This window comes from Papio anubis, chromosome 1 (assembly GCF_008728515.1).
Source record: "Papio anubis isolate 15944 chromosome 1, Panubis1.0, whole genome shotgun sequence".
NCBI lineage: Eukaryota > Metazoa > Chordata > Mammalia > Primates > Cercopithecidae > Papio > Papio anubis.
Genome location: NC_044976.1, coordinates 53,517,642 through 53,541,144, shown reverse-complemented (window position 1 = coordinate 53,541,144; position 23,503 = coordinate 53,517,642). Strand labels below are relative to the sequence as shown.

The window sequence follows — 23,503 nt, the reverse complement described above, 5'->3', positions numbered from 1 at the left end:
GCCTGCTCCTAGCTGCTCAGTGTCACTGAGAAAGTACAGATTAGCAAATGAGCATTCCCTACCCCAACCACAGATGCCACACACCTGCCAGAGTCTGTTCCAGCTTGCCCTTTCCTCTCTTTATTGTGGAGGAAGTATCCCCTCTTCTCTCAAAATGAGTCTCTTTGCATGTCCTGACCTTCTCAAGGAAGTTGACCCTTTAAGTATCTCACTCTTAATTCTTGCATCTTTACTTTCTAGAATTTTCTATCACTTCTGTCACTTCTGCCAGCATACAAATATGCTCTGTTTTCTCTCAAAACAAACACACAACAGGGAATTCAGAAATGCAAGTCTCTTCCCACAAGGCAATCAGTCTGGTGGTAAGTTAGAGATCTTTTCAGAACTGCTGGTCCCTGATCCCCTTCCTCGCTAGGTCTGAGCTCCAAACATTTATTTGCCTACTTGATATCTCCACTTTTCCCTCTAATCTATTTCATTCAGCAACAGAACTGTTCTTTTTTAAACAAATTAGATCACATTACCTCTCTGGTTAAAAATTCTTCAACGGAATCCTATTAGACTCAGAATAAAATCCAAAATTTTCACCACTACCCACAAGGCCTTGCTTGATCTGGTTTTTGTCCTTCCAGGCTTTCCTTGACCCTCTCCCTGCTTATCAGGCTTTAGCCATACTGGCTTATTGGTTCCTTGAACCTGCCGAGCTTATTTTCCTGCCTCAAGGTCCTTGCACCTGTTATTCTTTATCTGGAACACTGTCCTCCCCTCTTCACATAGTAAGTGACTTCTCCTTCAGACATCAGCATGAATAACATTTGCTCTGAGAGGTTGTTCCCAGTCACACAGTCTAACGGATGTTTGCCTGCTAGTCTGCTCCCTGTTTTTCTGCCCATCTCCTCCACTACAACTTCAGCTTCTTGAGGCCAGAAGCCAGGTTCAATTCATTCCCGACTAGACACAAAGAGGCTGGCAAATAGCAAGCACCCAAATACTTATTCATGCATGTATACATGCATATATATCCATATAATTCATAAAAAGGGTCAGTAAGCATTTCTTTGAAGTGCTGTGTACTATACGCCTTTTCCTTTAGAGTTTGCATTAGAGATAACCATTTTTTCTAGTTTGATTCCAAAATATCTTTCCAACAGGACTCCTGAGCATTGTGCAAGCCTTAGAATGTTATAGAAACACCATCCATTTGGAAGGAACATAGCAAATATTTTATTCATTCCCTTATATCCAAGCAGGCTTGCTTTTAAATTTCTCCAGAGAAGCTGTAACATCCTTTGGGTAGTATGTTTTTGGTTTCTTAGTATTCCTAATGCTCAAGAATCCTGGTGAAGTACTTCTACATTCTTCCTGATAGAGTTTATTATAGTTTGTTTCTTTCTTTATAAAGACCAATTACTCATCACTATCAATTGCTATGATTTTGTGTTCGAAGAATAGTCTTTTTTTTTAATTACTTATTTTAAGATAGTCATTTTTACAACTAAAAAATAAGTATACTGTATTCATATTTTAGTAACTGTAAACATAAAGTGGTGTCGTCTTTTAGATCAGCCCCTCGGTGTAGTCTTCTTTTAAGGCAATTCTTTAAACCTAACTGTAGTTGTAAAAAAATTAATTCATACTAAATATTGCTTACAGATTGATCTAAAGAATTCAAACTACTAACATGAAGGATACGTTACATCTTTTAAGAGCCTTTTATTGTGGAAATGTTTAAACACACACAGAAGTAGGCAGAATGAGCCCTTTCCTGTACCCAGGCCCCAGGCAAGTTGTCAACTTTTGCCTGTCTTGTCTTAGCTATCTCAGCTCTCACACACGACACCCACGTGCAGGCTTTTTTTTCTCTCTGAAGTATTTTAAATTTCAGACATTATATCATTTCACAATAAATTTTCAGCCTGTATCTGAAGGTAAAGTTCATCTCTAACAGTGAAGTTAAAAAAAAAAAAAAAGCAATGTAAGTACTTTACCATTATCATGAACCAACAAAATTAATATAATTCCTTCATATCACCTTGTATCTAGTCCGTGTTCAGATTTCATCCAAAGGTCTTGGAAGTGTCATTTTACCATTGAGTTTGCACAAATCAGGATCCCGTGAGGTCCCCACATGGCCTTTGCTTTCTGTGTCTCTTAAGGCTCTTTTGACCATCAGTCATTCCTTTGTCCCCCTGCCCCTTGTATGCTGTGCCATTTGTTTGGGGAGTAGACTGTTTGCTCTGTAGAGCTCCCCGTATTCTGGATCTGTTTACATCCTCTAGGTATTCCCTTCAAGAGAATTGTACCTGAGTCTGATTATACCTCTAGAGCTGAACTTTATGGGAGTACTTGTTATCTTTTAAACTTTCTTATAGTTGCCACTTAGAATTTTAGTGAATTTTGAACAGAGCCTTGTCGGCTAATACGTGGCATTCCAGTTAGCAGGAATAAGCAGAAGTGAAGTGACCTGGGAAAGCTCCACTTGGCCTGTAAGGGCTAACAGTGTCAGGAGACTCTACTTTTGTTTCTTGGCTATTAGGTGGGAACTGTGTTGGAGAGGTTGAGGTTATGGAAATGTATCTTGCTTTCTCACACCACCTTTCTCTTTCTTTCAGGATTTTCTTACTGGAGTGCAGTGTGAGAGAAGTACGAGTTGCTGTGGCCACCATTCTGGAGAAAACCCTAGACAGTGCCTTGTTTTATCAGGATAAGGTCGGTCTTGTTTTTAAAGCGTTATTTATACATTGTGTTTTTACCAAATGTTTTAAATTACAGGTAATAAGAAAGAGCCTAGGATTGGAGTCTGGTAATTTTGCCACATAAATGCACCTTCTGTGGACTGATTTTTGGTACATGCCAGGGAGAAGGCATTCTGTCCCTTCCTCCTCACATCCCAAACACCACGGTAGGCCGGGAATTCAGGCCTGCTTTGGTCTGCTTTGGGATTTTCTCTCTAGAAACACTCCCTTTTCAGAGTCCTCTCTCAAGAATTTGTATTAGATCTCTCTGAACTGAGACTAATCTGTGTCTAGAGACTCATCTAGACCAGCAGATATTTTGAGCCACCTCTGGCTTTGTCTCTTTCCTTATAAGCTATTTTCCTGATCTAAACCTGCAGCTGGCAACCAAACCAAATGGTGCCATTCATCCAGGGGCGTTAAGTCCTTACAGATACAGCAGTTACTTCCCAAGTTTGCTGTTTCAAACAGCTGACACTACATGGAAAACTTTGAAAAATGTTATTTTCACAACAAATTGGCTTCTTATAAACATTGGCTAGAGGCATTGTGCCTCAATGAACTAAATACAGATTCTAGGAATTACTGCTTCAAATGCAGATGTTGGCTTTGCTGTGCAACTTTGAGCAAGTCCTTTAAGGAGGATGTTGATCCAGATACAGTGCCTGCCACCCAAGCACTTAGTTCCATGAACAAGGCTGTCAAATATGCCCTTTAGGAAGGTCCTCAAAGACTGTGTCTCAATTCCGGGAATCATTAGGAAGTTGAGGTTTACTGTAAGGCAGTGGTTTTGATCAGCTTAAATAGCAGAACCATTTTTTAAACAAAACCCTATCTGGATGCACAATATAGAATACAAACCACAGGAGCTGCTGAGGACAGTTCAAATGCCATTGCTCCATTCCCTGTAGAAGTTTGTAAGATGTGTCAAGAATCCTTAACGTAAGGACCATATCACTCTCCTCCTTCCTCCCATGTACCAACCCAAACAAAGGATAAAGGCAGAGTTAGTGCAGCCTCCCTAGAGATGGGGTCAGGCCACAGCATATTACCCACCAGCCTCTAAAGGCAGGACAGCAGGTGGCAGAAAGAGAAGGGAATGGCAGCCATACACTTGGAAGCCATTTGCTCAGTGAATTCTGTCTGATGCCCAGCTGATGGATTTTCATGTCTATTTCCCCCGCCTCCCCCCATAAATGGAAATGGTGCCTCTTGCCACCCACTTTATCTTGGAAAGTACTTTGAAAATGAAGTGCTATGTAAATGCTAAATTTTACTGTATTTATAATGGGTGTGACAGGATGGATGGGAATATTGCAAAAGTATGAATACCATCTTCAGAGGAAACGAACTAATGAGAGTAGTAAGCCTGGTCTTAATTCTAGATCACAGATGAATTTCTAGGGACTTGTCCAAAAACAGTTGGGGTGGGAGGGAAAGAAGAAGCAATGTCATAACCAAAATGGTTTCTAAACAAATAAAATGTTTTTCAAAGCTTTCCATGAGGCGTCAGCGGGCTCTCAAGTAAGTTCACGGCTGAGTCGATATCACCGTTGTCATTCTGTCAGGCTGTTGCTCTCCATTTGCTCCATCGGCTTGGTTTCCAGCCCCTATGCCTGTGTCTGTGTTTTTTATTCTTTGCATCTGTGATTATGTGAAGAAGTAACGTAGTGGAGGGAGGGATTCAGAAATGTCTTCCCTAAACACCCCACCTTTTTTTAAGAGACAGAGAGATACTGGCTCTGGAGAAAATGTGACTCGGCGGTAGAATCATGCCCTTGACTCTGAAATCTAGGAACTGAAACTAAGCTTTTCTTTTAATTATTGCTATGGTACCAATCTTTCTCTGGAAGGTAAAATGGATAATTCTGTTTTTGCTCTTCAAAGCATAAGTCCATCTGAATCTGAGACTGGATTGTATCAATCAGACTTTCTTTTGTTCTTATGGTGGTTTACCTCAAATTAATCCTGTTATAAATGTCTGTCTTATGTTCTTTTTCTTCATGTAATTTTATCTTTCCTCTAACCAGCTGAAAAGCCTTCATCAGTTACTGGAGGTACTGCTTGCTCTATTGGACAAAGATGTCCCAGAAAATTGTAAAAACTGTGCTCAGTACTTCTTCCTGTTCAACACTTTTGTACAAAAGGTAAATAATTTTTTTCCTAATATCTTTTTCTAATACAGAAGATTTATACGCTAAAAAATTTTTAGACTGGTTAGTAAAGTTCTGTATGGTATGTTTTTTATGATATTTCTTCTTAAAAATCTTGTGAATTATACTAGTAAGAATTCTGATGAGGTGCATGTAGTTACTCATTGATAGCAGTAGAAGTCTGCATTAAAACTAGGGTTTAATTGTTTAGTAGTTATTGTGAAGCAATGTGTGAGGCTCAGGAGATTTTTTAAATTAGATTTTAACAAGTACTTTCTATATGGAAATAATATTCGTAAAATATATATTGACTCCTTAAAACTTTTCATTGATCTGTGTTTTTAAAACCAATTTTTGTCTGGATAGAAATATAATTTGCTATTCTCAATATTTTGTGACAGCAAGGAATTAGGGCTGGAGACCTTCTTCTGAGGCATTCAGCTCTGCGGCACATGATCAGCTTCCTCCTAGGGGCCAATCGGCAAAACAATCAGGTAAGGACTACTTTTATATCCCTAGTGGAATGGCTATGGTTTTCGTAGCCACTGTGTTTCTTTTTGTAGGTGAAAAATGTTTTGAATTTCATAAAAGTCTAAGTACTAGTACCATAGAGACTTTAAAATTCTTTGGAGTTAAATTATTTTTACAACTTCTTCATAGAATTTAGTCTAATAACCCATGGAAATTACTAACTAATGACAAAGTCGTAAGAGGGAAGGATGGATTCTGACTGGGGAGGGGCTTTCAAAAACCTTTAAGGAATAGGTGGTATTGGGATCTTCTGCGTCTTTCTGGGGCTGTGAACAAGGCTGTCTTGGTGGTGGTTCTTTTAAGTCAGATGCTGAAAACACAGCCAGAATCCAAATGCAAAGTTGTGCTGTTATAAACTGAATGATATTGCAGATATAATACTCTTGTTCAAATGAAAAGGAAGTTATTTGGGTTTTTTGGTTTGTTGTTTGTTTGAGACAAGGTCTCACTCTGTCACCAGGTTTGCTGTCACCCAGGTTGGAGTGCAGTGGTGTGATCAGGGGTCACTGCAGCCTAGACCTTTTGGGTTCAAGCGAACCTCCCTCCTCAGTCCCCTGGTAGCTGGGACTATAGGTACATGCCACCATGCCTGGCTAATTTTTGTATTTTGTATAGAAACAAGGTTTCACCATGTTGCCCAAACTGGTCTCGAACTCCTGGACTCAAGTGATCTGCCCACCTCGGCCTACCAAGGTTGTTTTGTTATAATAGGGTTGAATATATCCAAAACCAACTCTCCTGTTTGAAATTCTTTTATTGCAGTGTTTCTCCCATCCATTGTATTTCTTTTATTTGATATATTCAAAATACATGAAATGCTAACATGCAGTGATAGTAAGTACTATTTATGAAGTACTTATTTTGTACTCCATACATCTGGTCACTTTGTGGTGGTATACTTTTGATACTCAGTTCAGCAAAATTAAGCAGCTTCATCTCCATTCTCAGGCAAGGAGTAAAGCTCAGAGATGATAAGTAACTTGTCCCAGGTCACAAAGCTAATGCATTGGTAGAGCATGGATTCAGACCCAGCTCTGCTGGTGTCGAAGCCAGAGCCTTTTCCCCTGTGTGTCAATATATTGCACAGGCACTTTTCCTTCCTGCTAAGGGAGACAGATTTTCGGCTTAGGCTTCCTCTCAGCTTTCTCTTTAGTGTTAAAAAACAAGTACTGACAGCATCATGTGCTCTGTGTGTTGATACTATGTTGAGATTTACAATATCCCTTTTCCACTTCAAGCTCTTCAATATCCAAGGCCCCATGGTCACTAGCAATTGATTTAAATTCAGTATAATTCAGCTGCATATAAAATTAATATTATTTTGCATTTATGGAGCACATTTCTACTTTTGAAAACATTTTCACTTTTAATATTTCATTTGGTCCTCAAAATCACAAAGTAGGCAGAATAGAGAGGTAGGAGGTAGCCTTACCTCTGCCAGTACATGAAGAACTCAAGATAACTGTTGTGGTGAACAACGCACTCACATTATACAGCACAGTGAGCGGCAGAGGCAGGGCCAGACCTGCAGATCTCCAGCCTCAGAGTTTTTCCCATTATACTGAGGCACATTGTAAGCACTCCGTACCTACAGTGAATCCATAAAGGGACTGGTTTTAGAATATGAGTTAATATAACCCTTTAAGCTGGCTTACAACCTGTGGTTTTTTTGTACTTTGACCTCTTCTATCAAGCACTGAGAAATAATTAAAGCCCAGAATATTATGAACCAGCAAACCCTGTCCCTTCCTCTTCATATTATTTCTAACGACAACGCTAACAGCCACTTTATCTTCCCTCATGACAGATACGTCGATGGAGTTCAGCACAAGCACGAGAATTTGGGAATCTTCACAATACAGTGGCATTACTTGTTTTGCATTCAGATGTCTCATCCCAAAGGAATGTTGGTAAGCCTAACATATCTTAGAATGAAGAGATAATGAATTTGTCTAGTTTGGGGAGTAATAATATTAGCAATTAAATGAATATCTCTTGTTTGTCATTCGACTACTTGCTAATTGAGGTGCACTTAAAATTTTTGTTTTAATTCATGTTAAACTTTATAATGTCTTACTAGTTTGCCATAAGAGAAAGTGAGTCATCATTTATTTGGAGGAGGTGAGAGGGTATATAAGTATTTTTTTTTAAATAACTCTTTAGGATTAAAAGCTAATTCAGAGATCATTTATCACCTTAATTTGAACTGCTACTGTGTGGAAAATAGCCATGGTGTGGGTTGGAGTCTCCTAGCTAGCTGTGTGAACCTGACCGTTCTGATCTTCAGTGCAAAATGAAAATACTAAAAAAATAATTCCCCAGGTATAATGAGATAAAGTACTTTGTAAAAACAAAGAGAATGCAGATATAAATTACATCACTGAAATATATTTGAATGTAAGATATAGTTGGTAGCATTTTCCATTTGTCTCCCAGAACTAATAGCATAGTCATCATTTAATACAGCAAAACCGCAGATTGTCCTATATGATTATCCAATGTCCTAAACTATGTGTGTATTGTTTTTATACCCTTCCTAGGTCTTGTCATGATAGCGACAACAACCATAGTAATAATACAACAAACCAGCTTTTCAATGTTTTCTGTGTGCTATGCTTTAAATTTGTTGTGTTTAAAGCGCACAGTGCTTTAAACTTACTGTGTTTGATCCCCATAACAAACCTATGAGGAGTATTAGTCCTGTCTATGGATGCGAAAACTAAGGTACAGAAAGGTTCAGTTCAGTAACAAGGTTGTACAGCTAGTTAGTGGCATAGAAGCCAAGGCATGAATGCAAACTCAGACCCAGAAGCTGCGAGGAAGATCTAATGTCAGGAAACTAACTAAAAAACACAGAGCATCCTTCTGATAGAGAAATGCTTATTGACTCTCTAAAGGGACATTGGAGGAACACTCGGACGGTTGTATTATAAGGCACAGTTTGCTTACTAAACTCCGACTCATCTAAAAAGACAAAGCTGCCTAATTTCGTGAGTTCAGACAATTTTGTAATGAAAACTAAAGTATGCATTCTGGTTTTTGTAGTAAATGAGAGAACTTCTTCCATATGGGTTGATTCTGCTTGGCATAGGTGGTGGTAACCGTTATTTGAGAACAGCTGTTTGAGGAACGGAAGTGTCTTCTGCGCTGTATCTTCAGTGGCAGCTTTCGGCAGTATTTCATATACTATTTATATTTTTACCTGTTTGAAAGATTATTGAGTGGGAATCACTAGGTATCCCTAGACTGTGAGGGGTCCGCTTGTGTGAGTATTCAGTGTGTTTGTGAGTACTCAGTGTGTGTGCGAGTACTCAGTGTGTGTGTGAGTACTCTGTGTGTGAGTACTCAGAGTATGTGCGAGTGCTCAGTGTTTGTGAGTACTCAGTGAGTACTCAGTGTGTGTGCTTGTACTTAGTGTGTTTGTGAGTACTCTGTGTGTGCAAGTACTCAGTGTGTAAGTACTCTGTGTGCGAGTACTCAGTCTGTGAGTACTCTGAGTGCTCAGCGTGTGGGAGTGCTCAGTGTGTGAGCAGTGTGTGTGTGCAAGTACTCAGTGTGTATGTGCGCACTCAGTGTGCGCGAGTACTCAGTGTGTATGTGAGTACTCTGTGTGTGCAAGTACTCTGTGTGTACTCTGTGTATGCAAGTATTCAGTGTGTATACTCAGTGTGTGTACTGTGTGTATGCAAGTACTCAGTGTGTGTACTCAGTGTGTGTATGTGAGTATTCAGTGTGTGTGTACTCAGTGTGTGTGCGCAAGTACTCAGTGTGAGTACTCTCTGCGAGTAGTGTGTGTGCGAGTACTCAGTGTGTGTGAGTGCTCAGTGTGTGTGCGAGTACTCAGTGTGAGTACTCTGCGAGTAGTCAGTGTGTGTGTGTGTGTGTGAGTACTCAGTGTGTGTGCGAGTCTTGAAGGAGGCACATTTCCTTATGGATGTGTATTTTGTGGAGTAACACCAGCTGAGACAGGTTCTGTTTTGTTTCTTTGGTCTCTTAAAGCTCCTGGCCTATTTAAGCAACGACCACCCATTAGCATTGCTCCCTCAAGCCCTCTGCTGCCCCTCCATGAGGAGGTAGAAGCCTTGTTGTTCATGTCTGAAGGGAAACCTTACCTGTTAGAGGTATGTATTTGTTATTCTAAAGCCATTTTTTTTCTCCTATTTGAAGAAAATTGCTTTTTGTTAGTAGTTATGTTTGGCATGGAGAGTATTGTTAAGAGAAGAAATGATTATTTCAAATTAAGTTTTCTTATATGTCAAAAAGAAATAATTAGTGGAAGAGAATATTTTTAGTCCTGCGTTCAGCCAAGGTCCAGACCTCCAGGTCCAGCCCAGCCAGCTACCCATCAGGGCCCCAGAGGGAGGTAAATGGCACTTCATCCATCAGAATCATTTCATTCATTGTAGAAGGTTTTGTTCCCAGTCTCTTTTGTGTGTCCCTGGTCCTGGAATACTACAGCTCTGAACCACGTGTTGTTAAACCTCAGGAGTATGGGTGGGCTGCTCTCAGCTCTCCATTGTGGCGCTTGTGTGGCTCATCCTCAGTCTGACCTTCCCATTCTAGCAGAGCCGCCCCCAGCTGTGGACTCCATCTTCCAGTTCTTCTTCCCTACCTGATTTACAGATATGTGAATCTATGAACAATATAATTCTGTTTTTCTAATTAAATCAACAGTGTTGTACTATTTAATACATATCTTTTTTTTTTTTCTTAATATTTTTTGGATCTATTGGTGATTATTTTAATTGTGGGAGCTTTTGCCTTTGAAAAACTGATGGAAATGACTCCTGAAAAAGTGCACATTTGCACAGAATTGTGTAAAATTTCAGACAGGCTTAGACACCCTGAAGTCTATCTATAGACTTCTAACAGTTAAGAAACCCTGTTTTCAGGCAGTGTTAATTATCTTAAAATCTGGGTAGATTTCAGTTAAAGGCAGCAACAACAGATGGACTGTTAACTGTGACATGAGAAGAGCTGACTGTGTTATGTCCTCCCACCAGGTAATGTTTGCCTTGCGGGAGTTGACAGGCTCGCTCTTGGCACTCATTGAGATGGTAGTGTACTGCTGTTTCTGTAATGAGCATTTTTCCTTCACGATGCTGCATTTCATTAAGGTAAGACCTCAGTTAAACGAGTGATAGCCAGATCACCTTTAGGTGAGACTCTAGGAGAACATCTGTTTGCTCCAAGGCAGTATGCTTGTTCTCATAGCCTAAATTGTTTTTCCTAATCATTCTACTATAGGCTCATTTTTATTCATTTTTAATCTTTAATTTTTAATTACATAGATTAATTACTACACTCTCTTTGGGAAAAATTTAAGCATAGAAATGAGGCCAAAAGAAAAAATATAGGCCAGGAAAAGAATAAGTAAATAAGAAATGAGACCAAAGTCTACTGTGGTCACCACTAGTCGCCCTTGCTCACTGTACCCCAGGGACCAACACTGTTACATTGATATTTCCTTCCAGGCCTCTTTGTATGGATTTACACTATGTATATATCAGTTTCTGCCCACAGAATTTCTGCATGCCTTCTTTTCTGCACCAGTATTTATAGTGGTGATACATGTAGTGTTAACAAGAAGCAGGTGATTAGTGGATTATGTCTTTAGGCTCTTACTACGGTATGTTTTTCCCTCAGCCTTTTCTGTACAGACCTGTATCAGAGGTGATTAAGTTCCTCTCTTTGCTGTTTACTAATTATATGACCTTGGGCAGTTCCTTCCTCTGTTCCAACTTCTCACAAACTTCACAGGTTGTGAGAATTCCGTGAGGTGGTATAATATGTGAAGTGCTCACTTAGTACCATACCTAGCCTCTTGGAAGTGTGGTATTTTACCACAATGTCCTTTCCCACCTTTTATACATATAAATTTTATTAAAACAGCTGAAGGAATGTGTTTTATGAATTTTGCCTTCTTCACTTAGTATATCTTGGCACATTTTTCTATTTTATAAGCTGACTTTTTATGTACTTTGTTTATAGCATCCTTAACTCAAGAGTATTCTCATTTGTATTCTTGTAGCTCTACCAGCATCTTCTGGAAAACAAGCTAGGATATGCACATATATAAAATGGGATCTGTTTAGTGACTTGAAATCTCCCCTTCTCTTTCTTCTCTTTTCTCCTTCCTAATTTCATAGTAAAGTATCAGAGTGTTGCAGCTGGAAGAACCTTAGAGGTTGTTTATTTCTGTTCCCAGATTTAGCATTTGAGAAACTAAGGCCTAGAAAGAGGTATTGACTTGTCCAAGGTCAGCCAGATGGTGATAGAACTAGAGTGTGGATCCAGCATTGTTTATTGCCATTCCAGTATGCTTTCCACTGAAATTTTTATGCTTTTAAAAAATATTTCAGAACCAACTAGAAACAGCTCCACCCCATGAGTTAAAGAATACGTTCCAACTACTTCATGAAATATTGGTAAGTCATAACTGTTCTGATTCACTTTTTTTTAAGAATGTATTAGTCAACAAGTGTTTATAAATTTAAAATCGTATGTCTTTTTATTGTTTCTCCATTCATTTGGTCTGCATTTATTGAGACCAAATCTTCATGTCAGTCACGTGTCTAATGCATTTGATTTAGAGGTGAGCAGTAATAAAACTACCTCCTAGGAGCTCACAGTTGACTGAGGGAGCAAGACAACTACACAGACAACTGTAGTGCAGGGGACTGAAGGGGAGTAATAGTGATGGTTAACCCCTGCCAGGGCCTTACGGTGGAGAAGGCATCGTGTTAGCGCAAATGATGTTAGGTTTAAACTTCACAGTCACCCTCAGAGGTACATTTCTGGTTTTATAGTTTATCAAATCTTAGACACTATTGATTGTATATACGTACTACGAAAAATATTTTTAAGAGCCATGAAACTGAAATGTAATCAATTGTAGGATGCTTTCCAGTCTCAGAAGTGTGAAGAGCTGGGGAAAAAAAAATCCTCTGGCAGTTGTATTGAAGGATGGAGTAAAGAAGGATGCAAGATTGGGAACTGGAAGACCATTTAGGAGTCTGGGAATATTCTGAGTGTGAAATAACAAGGCCTGTGGTGGGGCAAGGGACAGACAGATCAAGAGGTATTGTGGAAAGAGAATCAATGGGATTTGGTGACTGGTTATGAGTTAATGAGAGTCTGGTCCAGAGGTTCCTTAGAGAGTGAGGGCCTGGGTTCCCTTTGGATTCTTGATACTTCATAGAGGCCTTGGCACAGAATAGCCATTTAATAAAGAGTTTTGAATAAGAAAAGACATCATAGATGCCATTTGTTAAAAGCTTGTTTTTCAAGTTCTTTACCTCCTTTTGGTCCTAGTGCTTTTACAAACTTCGGCAGATTAATACACAGTAGGACTGCGTATTGTTCATCTATCAACAACAAACCCATATAGTTTTATACCATGCACAGTTCAGTAGTAAGAACTAGAAATACAGCTATGATAGCAAAACTTCAACACATTTTTAGTAAGCAAGTTAGAGCATAAACCTCTTATCCTTAGGAACATAAAGTATATGTCCTCGTAGCCCACAGAGAACTATAGATGTAGTTGATAGCAACACATAGATAGGAAATGAATAGATCTTTAAGTATACTTAATAGTTTTTTCTCTTAGTTTTAAGATATATTTGAGATATGTGGCAGTGATGTAATATTTGTTTGTATTAGGGGTTTTTTTGTTTTCTTTTTTTCAGGACAGAGTCTCCCTCTGTTGCCCAGGCTGGGGTGCAGTGGTGCCCGGGCTGGAGCCACAGTCATAGCTCACTGTAGCCTCAAACTCTTGGGCACAAGTGATCCTTTTGCCTTGGCCTCCTGAATAGCTGGGACTACAGGCACATGTCACGGTGCCCAACTAATTTCTTTTTTAATTTTTTTTGTTTTTTAGAGATGGGATCTTGCTTTGTTGCCCAGGCTAGTTCAGAACTCCTGGCCTCAAGTAATCCTCCTGCCTTGGCCTCGCAAAGTGCTGAGATCACAGGCATGAGCCACCATGCCTGTTCTGTATTGGTTTTGTTGTTGTTGTTGTTGTTGTTAAACACTAAATTAATCTCTTGAATAGAATTATAAAGAAAGCACCCGTGGCTATGACACAAGTTCCTTCTTTTATTTACTAATTTTTGTTTCTTCTTTTCACAGGTTATTGAAGATCCCATACAAGTAGAACGAGTCAAATTTGTGTTTGAGACAGAAAATGGATTACTAGGCAAGTATGCCTGGCCTTATGCACAAATGTCTATAGTAAATATGTGGATAATCTATTGTTCTGGCCAGTTCTGCCTCCTGCTACTCTCGGTGGGCTCTGCAGTGACTGATACAGTAGAAGTCTGGTCAGGGCCACTGGGCTCCCTCATGCTGGTCAGAAAAATTAAAACCCAGGGATCTTCTCACCCTACACATTCTCTTCTTTTAGTCAGGAAGGTGTAGCTTGGGGTTCTTTTACCAGATCAGGTAAGATTCAGGGGTGCTGTGAATTTTTTTCAACAAGCTAATGGCCACTCCCTGATGCAAGAAATCTTTCATTCCACTCTGTAGCCACTGGGGAGGGAAAACCCAAAACCTGAGACTCAGGATGTTGTCAGGCTCATGAAATGTGAATGTCTTTTTACCTATGGTACAAGCGTAAGCACATTTTCACAGTCCACTCTTAAGTTGTTTTGGCAGGGCTTTTTTTCCAGAAGACTAAATTGGCTTTCCTGAGCTATTTATTAGAAAAAGTTTAGTTAAGAATAATTTTAGCCAGCTCCCGCCATTTACCCGTATTTCTACTTAGTCTGAATCCTTTTAGATTTTGCTATGTATTAAGAGATTTAGGGCGTTTTTTGGTTATAGAAAGGAGATTTAAGCTAAAAAGTTTTGTAGCTTCAGCTTTTCAGGCCACCCTTTGGAATGCTGTACTCTAGTCAGAGTCACACACAGGCTCTCTGGAACTTAAACTCCTCAAGAGCAGGACCAAGTATTATTTATTTTTATTTTTATTTTTATTTTTTTGAGACAGGGTCTCACTTTGTCTTCCAGGCTAGAGTGCAGTGGCATGATCTCAGCTCACTGCAACCTCTGCCTCCCAAGCTCAAGTGATCCTCCCACCTCAGCCTCCCAATTAGGTGGGATTATGGGCACACACCACTAGCCTAGCTAATTTTTGTATTTTTTTGTAGAGACAGACTTTCACCATGTTGCTCAGGCTGGTCTCAAACTCCTGACCTCGAGTGATCCACCCACCTTTGCCTCCCAAAGTGCAGGGATTACAGGTGTGAGCCACCGTGCCCAGCCTATTTATGTTTAAATCCCTAAAACACAGAGCAGGTCATAATTGCTGAACTGACCCTAGTATCATAAAATTTCATTTATCAAACTAAAAGTGTTATAACTACTCTCAGTAATATGATGTGTGGAAAAGTCTCTAGGTGAATAATCAGGCAGTAAAAAGTTTTGTTCCTGTTCCTAAAAATCAAACTTGCAGCACCATGTATGTTTTTTGTTGTCTTTGTTTTTTTTCTTTTTAACATACTTAAAGTAGGGTTTCTGCCCATTAGAATTTAGGGATTCTGTGGGGTCAGGCACCACCATGCTTTTAGTTAAGTTGTTCCTTATCTGTTTGTTAAAATTGTTTGTCGACTTTTAGAACAAGAGAGCTTGTTGTTACTTGGAACCACTTTCAGTTTAGTCTTTTATTGTTAAAATGTCCTTTTCTCTTCCTTCAGCTTTGATGCACCACAGTAATCATGTGGACAGCAGTCGCTGCTACCAGTGTGTCAAATTTCTTGTCACTCTTGCTCAAAAGTAAGTATTGAATTAAAATGCAGGGAGGAAATGGTGTTTTAATTACAAGTCACATATGAGCAGAAGGGAAACATGTGCCCGGTTTTGATACCTGGAGAATCTGACTCAGTCAGGGTCTGCTTGCTTGGAAGGTACAGAAACCTATTTGAATGATCTCAAAAAAATATGAGGGGAAGTATTGAAAGAGTGGCCCGGAAAAGCTCACCCATCAGGCCTTATGTCAGAAAGGCAGGAATCAGGGCAGATACGGAGGCTTTAAGAGCAAGAGTTCATGAGCTTTCACTCAAGGTCTCGCATTAGTGTAACCCAGCCACCAGCCCTTCAGGCTCTAGGCCCCTAACCTCAGAATAGCCTTTCACATCATGTCACCTGTAGCTCCTGAGCGCTTGTGAACCTAGGCACTGTTCAAGAACCTTGCCTGTATTATCTTATTTCATCTTGGTAACAACTTCATGATGTTAGTACAGTTGTGAGTCATATATAATGGGTAGTTTAAGTGACATGCCTAGAATCCTAATGTGAAAACTTGAACACAGGCTGATTGACTGCAAAATGAAGGCTCTTTTGTTTTAATTGTGGTGAAATGTACATAACGCAAAATTTACTATTTGAACCATTTTTTTGTTTTTGTTTTTGTTTTTTTTTGTTTGAGACGGAGTCTTGCTCTGTCGCCCAGGCTGGAGTGCAGTGGCCGGATCTCAGCTCACTGCAAGCTCCGCCTCCTGGGTTTACGCCATTCTCCTGCCTCAGCCTCCCGAGTAGCTGGGACTACAGGCGCCCACCACCTCCTCTGGCTAGTTTTTTTTGTATTTTTAGTAGAGACGGGGTTTCACCGTGTTAGCCAGGATGGTCTCGATCTCCTGACCTCGTGATCCGCCCATCTCGGCCTCCCAAAGTGCTGGGATTACAGGCTTGAGCCACCGCGCCCGGCCACTATTTGAACCATTTTTAAGTGTATAGTTCAGTGACTTTAAGTACATTCACATTGATGTGTAACCATCACCACCATCCATCTCCAGAACTCTTTTCATCTTCTGAAACTGAAACTCTGGACCTATTGAAGACTAACTCCCTATTCCACCCTTCCCGCAGCCCCTGGGGGAAGCAATTTCTGTCTCCATGAATTTGACTACTCTAGGAACCCCATTTAAGTAGAATCACAAATATAAAGACAACTGAATTTTAATGAAATTAGCATTTACGTTTCAAAATGAAGCACTGGGAACAAGGAAAGAATTTGGCTAATAAAAATCTCCTCGGTCATCAGGTGTCCTGCAGCTAAGGAGTACTTCAAGGAGAATTCCCACCACTGGAGCTGGGCTGTGCAATGGCTACAGAAGAAGGTAATTAAACGTTGAATTTTTCTAGCTGTAACACAAGAATCAATAATAGCACATCTTGTCAGGAAAAATCTCTGGAACTGAATATGGAGACTGACCTTAAAGTGTTTTCAGATTTCAGACATTTCTTTGGTACAGTTCATATCTTGTGTGCATTAAATTTGTCCTAATACATATGTCTTAACTTCCTAGGGGAAAAGGTAGGGATGATGATGATATAAGCAGCAATATTTGACTGAGGTCTTGAATCGCTTTATGTGATGGAAGGTCTGGGTAGACTTGTAGCCTACTTTGGATGCTTTTAAGATTCTTAATATCTAATGGTAGAAACTGTGAACTCATGGGGGCTTATTTGTAACCTCTGATGGCATTATTTTTGACCTTTCATCTCAGATGTCAGAACATTATTGGACACCACAGAGTAATGTCTCTAATGAAACATCAACTGGAAAAACCTTTCAGCGAACCATTTCAGCTCAGGTGAGAGTCGTCTCGTTTTTGTGTGGTCTGAATCCCTTACGGAGGATTCTCAGTGTGTTTCTCAGAAACTGCAACCTCTGAGAAGAGAGAGATGAGTTGAAAATGAGAACAAGCAGAAGAAACAATTGGATTTCTATGAAAAGACAACAGATTGATGTACACTTATGCAAATATGTGCAGATTATATGTCTAGAAGGAAAGTCATAGAGGTTGGGCAGTCTGGTCCCAAAAAGGGACAGGGGTTGAGGGGGTTCTGGTGACTGTGATGAAGGCCTCACTCTTAGGCCTCCGGTACTGTGGAAGGTCAAATGAAAGGTAGTCTTCCCTGGTGGTTGCTGCTGCCACTGAATGGGTCCTAACTTTGTCGTCGTGTGTTTGAATCTTCTGCAGGACACATTAGCGTATGCCACAGCTTTGTTGAATGAAAAAGAGCAATCAGGAAGCAGTAATGGGTCGGAGAGCAGTCCTGCCAATGAGAACGGAGACAGGCATCTACAGCAGGTATAACTGTCAGCATGTCCTTGTGTGCAAAGGGCAGCCTTGCTCTTAAGCTTTCCAAAAAGAACTTCCACAGTTGAGGAAAACAAGATGCCTCCTCTGGAATGTGAGTCCAAAGAGACACCAGCACTGCCCTCTAGTGATCTCAGCTTAGCACGCACTAAGCGTGTGTTTACGGGGCTGAGCAGTGCTGCAGTGTGAAGTGAATGCAAGGCCTCGAGATGTCTGGCTGGCCACCCTGATCAATCTGCAGGTAGTCCCGATGAAGCCAGGCCACAGGTGGATTTGTTCCAGACATTCACTTTATTCTGCCTTGCCAGGTTACTCAAAGTCCCTCGTTTGCTCTCACCAGCCTTCCTGGAAACGTGGACTCTTGAAAGAAAAGCTGCCATGTTCTTGAATTATACCTGCTTTCTGGGGGAGTCCAAGAAAATTTTGACATTTATTTTAAAAAAAGAAAAAAAAAACAGCTTTAATACCAATCATGATAGTGGAAAAAGAAAATAAATACGTATTGAACACCCACTGTGTGCAAACACTGAACTAAGTGTCAAAGTAATCATTACGTCTTTCCAATAGTCTGTAACCTTCCTTAACAGCGGTCTCCTCTGTGGTCCCTTCACAGTACTTGATACAGAATAGGCCCCATTAAATGAATGTTACTGATGTAGTGGGTGTCATTTTTTTTTTAAGCATTATCTTTCCAATCCACATAAGCACTATGTGAGGCAGCTGTCACCCTGATTTCACAGAAAGGTAACTGCGGCCCAGCACAGTGATGTGACTTAGCCCAAGGTCACTCCACACATGACCTCACCACCTATTTCATTTGCAGAGAAAATAAAAGCTGTCACAGGAAAGCTCCTATGGCCACTAATTCCCAAGCATCTGCACTGTTCTTGTCCCCTCTCCTGTGACAGTGGGAATTTGCCTCTGTCCACCTAAAGCCCCTAGCACTCATCCCCGCCCACCTTGGCAGAGCTTTGCATTCTAGTGTGTATGTAACTCTTCAGTATCCGGAACGCTCCTCCCTGCCAGACCCTTCCCAGCGGCGTCTCAGCACACTGGCTTCTCTTCTGCCCTGTCAAAGCCTCTCTTCTCCCTGTTGCCCCTGCCTTCTTTCCTCTTCTTTGCAGCCAAACTTCAACTAATTCTCTAAACTTAACTTTCCCCATTTTCTTATCTCTCACTCACTCTTCAACTTCTTCCCCGCTGACTCCCTCTTCTCTCTCACTCAGCAGTTGCAGTGACAGGTGGCCTGCAGCTTTCAGGCCTCATCTTAGCCGAGTGCTCGGCCGCATCTGGCACTCCTGGCGCTCTTCCCGTTTGAAACACTCTTCCAGGGCTTTCCTGACACTTCTGTCTCGTAGTTTTCCTCAAACCCTTCTGGCTGTTCCTTCTCTGTCTCCTTCCTAATACCACCTCTTCTAGGCCACCAGTAAAGGTTCGTGGAGTCTCCGACCTGTGTCCTTCTGCCCCCACTCCGTATTCGCTCTGTACCCACCTTGGATTTCTGAACATGAACATCCAGCTCTCTTGTTCTTGACGTTCTCCACTTGGCATACCTTAAAAACCTCAGGCTCGATGTGCCCAACGACTCCTCCCTGCCCCCACCAAAGCTGGCCCTCTGTCAGTGTTCCTTATCTCACACACAGCACCCCCATGTCATCGCGGACAGTTCCCTTTGAAAGGGTGCTCGTCGCTCTCTTCTACCTGTCATCAGCCTCTCTCTCCTCATGTCTGTAAGGACCCCCTCACCTCCACTCCTGCTTCTCTCCGGTTCATGCGCTGAAACCTTTCAAAGACTTTCCTTTGTTATGAGGAGAAAAGCCAGAATCCTCAACATAGTCCTGCTTGATCTAGCCCCTGTGCACTTCCCCACCCCATTTTCTGATTTTTCGTTTGTTTGTTTGTTTTTGTTTTTGAGATGGAGTCTTACACTGTCGCCCAGGCTGGAGTGCAGTGGCGCCATCTCAGCTCACTGCTAGCTCTGCCTCCCAGGTTCCAGCAATTCTCCTTGCCTCAGCCTCCCAAGTAGCTGGGATTACAGGCATGAGCCACCGTGCCTGGCCCATTTTTTGAATTTTATTTATCAAATATACTCTCTTCCTTCCACCTCAGGGCCCCCCTACTCACCCCCAACTGTCACTGAGCTTAGGTTGTCACTTTAGAGAGACTGTCCTGGCTCCTCCCCACCTGAGCTCCAACTAGATCAGTCCCACGGCATACGGTGAGTATTCAGAACGATTCGCCAAGTGTGTAAGCCAAAGGCCACACAGATGGTAACAGAGGCAGCCTTCAGACCCAGGAGTGACCCAGAGCCCATATTTGGCAGGTGCAGGGCAGGGAGGCTCACACAGTGCCCAACGTGAAGCGGGCGCAGTGGCCACCAATGCCCCCCAGCTTTATCACTGCTCTGCGTTCTCACGTGAGTGTAGAGTAGCATTGTGACTTTAGACAAGTCGCTAGGTGGTTTCACTGACTAAATGAGATCATAGAAATGTACATGTTTTACATAATCATTAATTGTCAAATATTAGATGTAATGGTTATCACATTTTATTACCCTTTGATAAACATTGCATTAAGTTGCCAGATGAAGACATGTTTAAATTGCAGAACACAAGTCGGCATAGAAAATCTTTTCTCTAACCCTATGAACTTTAACTTTCTTTTCTTTTCTGCAGGGTTCAGAATCTCCCATGATGATTGGTGAGTTGAGAAGTGACCTTGACGATGTTGATCCCTAGAGGAACGTGCCCAGCCTGACAGGAGTCAAGACACAATACAGGATGCTCAGCATCTTCTTGGAATCAGAATCTCAAACTTGAACCCTTTGGAAGAGCCTGGAGATTAGACTGGGAAAGCTGCTGTGACTTGGGCAGATCGTGTATTTCTCAAGGAAAGCATTTTTAGGCCACTAGAAGATTTGGGAGCTGTTTGACAGTGGAAGAACTCCGGCATGTGGATCGGCTGTCCCGGGAGCATGGTCTATATGTGGATTCACATTTCTGTGGAGATTTTCAGAAATAGAGCCAGTGGCAGACTTTTTTGTTACACAGACATACAAAAGTGAGCAGAAAGCTGTTGCTTTCTCTACGATGCTACAAAAGAAATTCCTTTGGTTTTTATATTTTAAGAAAAAAAAAAGCAAGCTGCTTTTAGATATGTGGGGGCAAATTTTTAATCTTACAGTAACATTAAACAGGAATATCCAATTTAAAATGATGTAAAGATGTAATAAAATTCCTTTTCATTGTAAAATAGTAGTTAAGTCAATTTACACAGACCTTTGTATTTAATATGTCTCCCTATTTGTATAGAATTTCAGATGGGTCTAGATGAGAACCCTACGCATAAGCTTGGATCTTGATGAAAGGTTACCAGGATCAGGATCAAAAATTGGGAAACATTAAGCTCTTGAAGGTATTTTTCTGATATAATTGATATTAAAAAGAGCAATTTTGAAAATGCTGTGTTCTCCAGAAGTACAGGGTGCGTTATTTGACAGTCACTTATGAGTTATTCCCCAAACAGATTTTAAAAACAGCAAAATAAAAGCACTTTAAGTTATAATTTTACTGCGTTTGATTTCATAGAATTATCTTTTTAATGCTTGGAGACATATTGAATAAACTGTAGTCTTAAATCATGTGATCTGCAATCATTTGCTTTTGCTTAAAACATAATTACTGAAACCCTTGGTATTGGTTGTATATGAAGTTAACTATTTGAGTTGGTACACACTGCTTGTGAGTTTTGTAGTAATTGTAATGCAGAGAAGGAATTTGAGAATTTGTTTCTCCTCAACATGACTGATTAACTGAAAAGACAGTCAAGGTTTAAGATTTATTTTCCCAGAAATAAATATAAAGCAATTGAGTAACCATTCATTTAGTTGTATTTGCAAAGTATAGCACCATTCACTCATTTATACCAGCTCCCTTTTATGGTGGGGGAGGTTACACCCACATATTTCATATATACTTTGTACATTTTGTATTTTGAATTGCTCACATTTTCGGCCCTGTTTTGCCTTTAGTTACAGGTTCTGCCTTATTTTCATCTCACCATGCACAGAACTAGGGAGCTTCAGGAAGTGCCAGGTTTTCACTGTCAGTTAGATTTGCCAAGTCACAGAGGCGCAGCCAGCCCTGAAGTGCCTGTCTGGCTGCTGTGGCATTGTGTGGGCACGTGGCCAGGCAGATGGCGTTTCATTGTTGTGCTCTCGCCCTGGCCCAGTCGTTTCATTCTCTGGCAGTGAGGGTTTCTGTGCCGTCAGACTTCACTTTGTTATTCTGTGACTTGCTGGAGGCTGGCAATGGCCTTTTGTCAAACACACTGAAAAGATGGAAGGGCAAGCACTTAAGAGCAGAACTGTGCCCTTAGAAAAATGGACAGAGGCAAGTGGCGAACTTCAGACAGTTCCAGTGTTCTTGCAGTTTGAAATGTGATGTTCTAACATTGGTTTTGAGTACGTGAATACTTCCTGTCCTACTGTTTCCCCTACCCTATTCTCACCTTCTCTCCACCCGCATCCTCACCAAGAGATTGTGTGGGACATGACCTTGAAATGCTGGCGATGATCCACGCTGGGATGTCATCGCTGGCAACTGCACTCTCAGGAGCCCAAAATCAGGAGTGAAATCGCCACTTCTAGTCCCCTTATTTCCTATGGAAACAACGCCTTCCGCACCCCCAGCACCTGCAGTCCTCACTGAAAAGCTTCATCAGGATCGTCCACCGTGTATATTATACGCTTCAGATTATGTTGCTTATGTTGTTGCTGCAATGACCATCGTTTTCACTTTGCTGGTAACCACTTGATTGCTGACAGCTACAGTCAATGAACCTGCTGATGACTTTTTTTAATGTAGTACAACAGTGACAATTATGACAGGCTTACCTTGGAAGAGTTGTCATTTTTACTGCCAATTTTTTGGATGAAGATGTTTTTATAAACCTTTCAAAATGGTCTGCAAACAGAGCAGGAATTGCACAATTAACTCAATAATGCTGTGTGTTCTCAAGAAGCTCCCTTAGTGAGGCCGATCTTAGGATGGCCGATTCTGCCTGTTGAAGGCATCCTGGGAAAGAAAACAAGCATCCCAGCGGGCATCTCACCACGACTTCTCCTGGAGTCCTCACACGGTCACTGACAACTACAATCAGTTTTAGGAAGTAGAGCACCGTATCATCAAACTTACCCTGTCCTGCCCCACCTTCCCTGCTAACATTGAGGTGTGTGCAGTTACCTTCTGAGCTTGGAACAAGCAGACTGGAATTTTCCTCTGCTACCTCTTGTGTATAAAATCTTGTTTATAAAATTTCAAAAGTAGATACACTAGGGAAGAACCTTAATTCTAAATTTGGTTCATGCGTGGCAAAGTTCTTAGCTTCAAAGAGTATAAAATAAATTTTTCAAAAACATAAGAGTTGGAGTCTCGCCGCCATTCTTCATGTATCAGAACGCGGCCATAGTGGGCGGGGGAACACAAGCCTGTGCTTGGGGCTAAATGCTGTTATGGTTCCTCTTAGTGCTTTACACTAATAAAGGGGACTGTGGGTCCTCTGAGCCTTTTGCCGTTCTTCCCTCTGGAGAGGTTGACCATTTTAGGATTCGTCTGCAAAGCTTAGAGGAGGATGCTGAACTTAGGTTGATGTTCTCCATTCATCTCCACCAAAGCTTTCGGCTCTCCCAAGTGGTCCCCAGCATAGATCATGTCGCTGGTCATGCTGGGCTTCTTGCTAGATCCCACAGGTCTCAGTCTCATTTCTAGTGTCCAGCGTTGCTCACGTGGGTCCCCTTCCCTATTTGCTAGTCCAGATCTTCCTCTTCCTGCAAGCCACACCCCTTCCTCCCTGATCCCTGGTGACCACCTGCCAACCCTCTGCAAGAACCAAGTTGTTCCAACATCACAGAGCTGTCAACGTGTGGATATCTAACCAGCTGACACTTGATCCTGGGGAGGGGAAGGAGAGAGAGTCT

The 23,503-nt window shown here is 41.2% G+C and overlaps 1 protein-coding gene across 6 annotated transcripts in view; it reads left to right on the top strand.

The window, feature by feature from the left end:
* USP24 (ubiquitin specific peptidase 24) overlaps positions 1–22,947 on the top strand; it is a 144,901-nt gene extending 121,954 nt beyond the window's left edge. For 3 of the 6 annotated variants that reach the window (XM_003891948.4, XM_009209201.4, XM_031669224.1), the window contains 13 exons: positions 2,613–2,709; positions 4,766–4,882; positions 5,290–5,382; positions 7,227–7,329; positions 9,419–9,540; positions 10,423–10,536; positions 11,782–11,847; positions 13,553–13,619; positions 15,118–15,196; positions 16,464–16,539; positions 16,930–17,016; positions 17,407–17,517; positions 20,202–22,944. In XM_003891948.4, coding sequence (XP_003891997.1) covers positions 2,613–2,709; positions 4,766–4,882; positions 5,290–5,382; positions 7,227–7,329; positions 9,419–9,540; positions 10,423–10,536; positions 11,782–11,847; positions 13,553–13,619; positions 15,118–15,196; positions 16,464–16,539; positions 16,930–17,016; positions 17,407–17,517; positions 20,202–20,264 — 1,195 coding nt within the window. In that variant the 3' untranslated portion in view covers positions 20,265–22,944. Of the gene's footprint in view, positions 1–1,653; positions 1,773–2,612; positions 2,710–4,765; positions 4,883–5,289; positions 5,383–7,226; positions 7,330–8,316; positions 8,410–9,418; positions 9,541–10,422; positions 10,537–11,781; positions 11,848–13,552; positions 13,620–15,117; positions 15,197–16,463; positions 16,540–16,929; positions 17,017–17,406; positions 17,518–20,201 lie in introns of those variants that run through there. The other 3 variants (XM_021941983.2, XM_009209211.4, XM_021941993.2) reach the window with 3 other exon arrangements.
* The last annotated feature ends 556 nt before the right edge of the window (positions 22,948–23,503 follow it).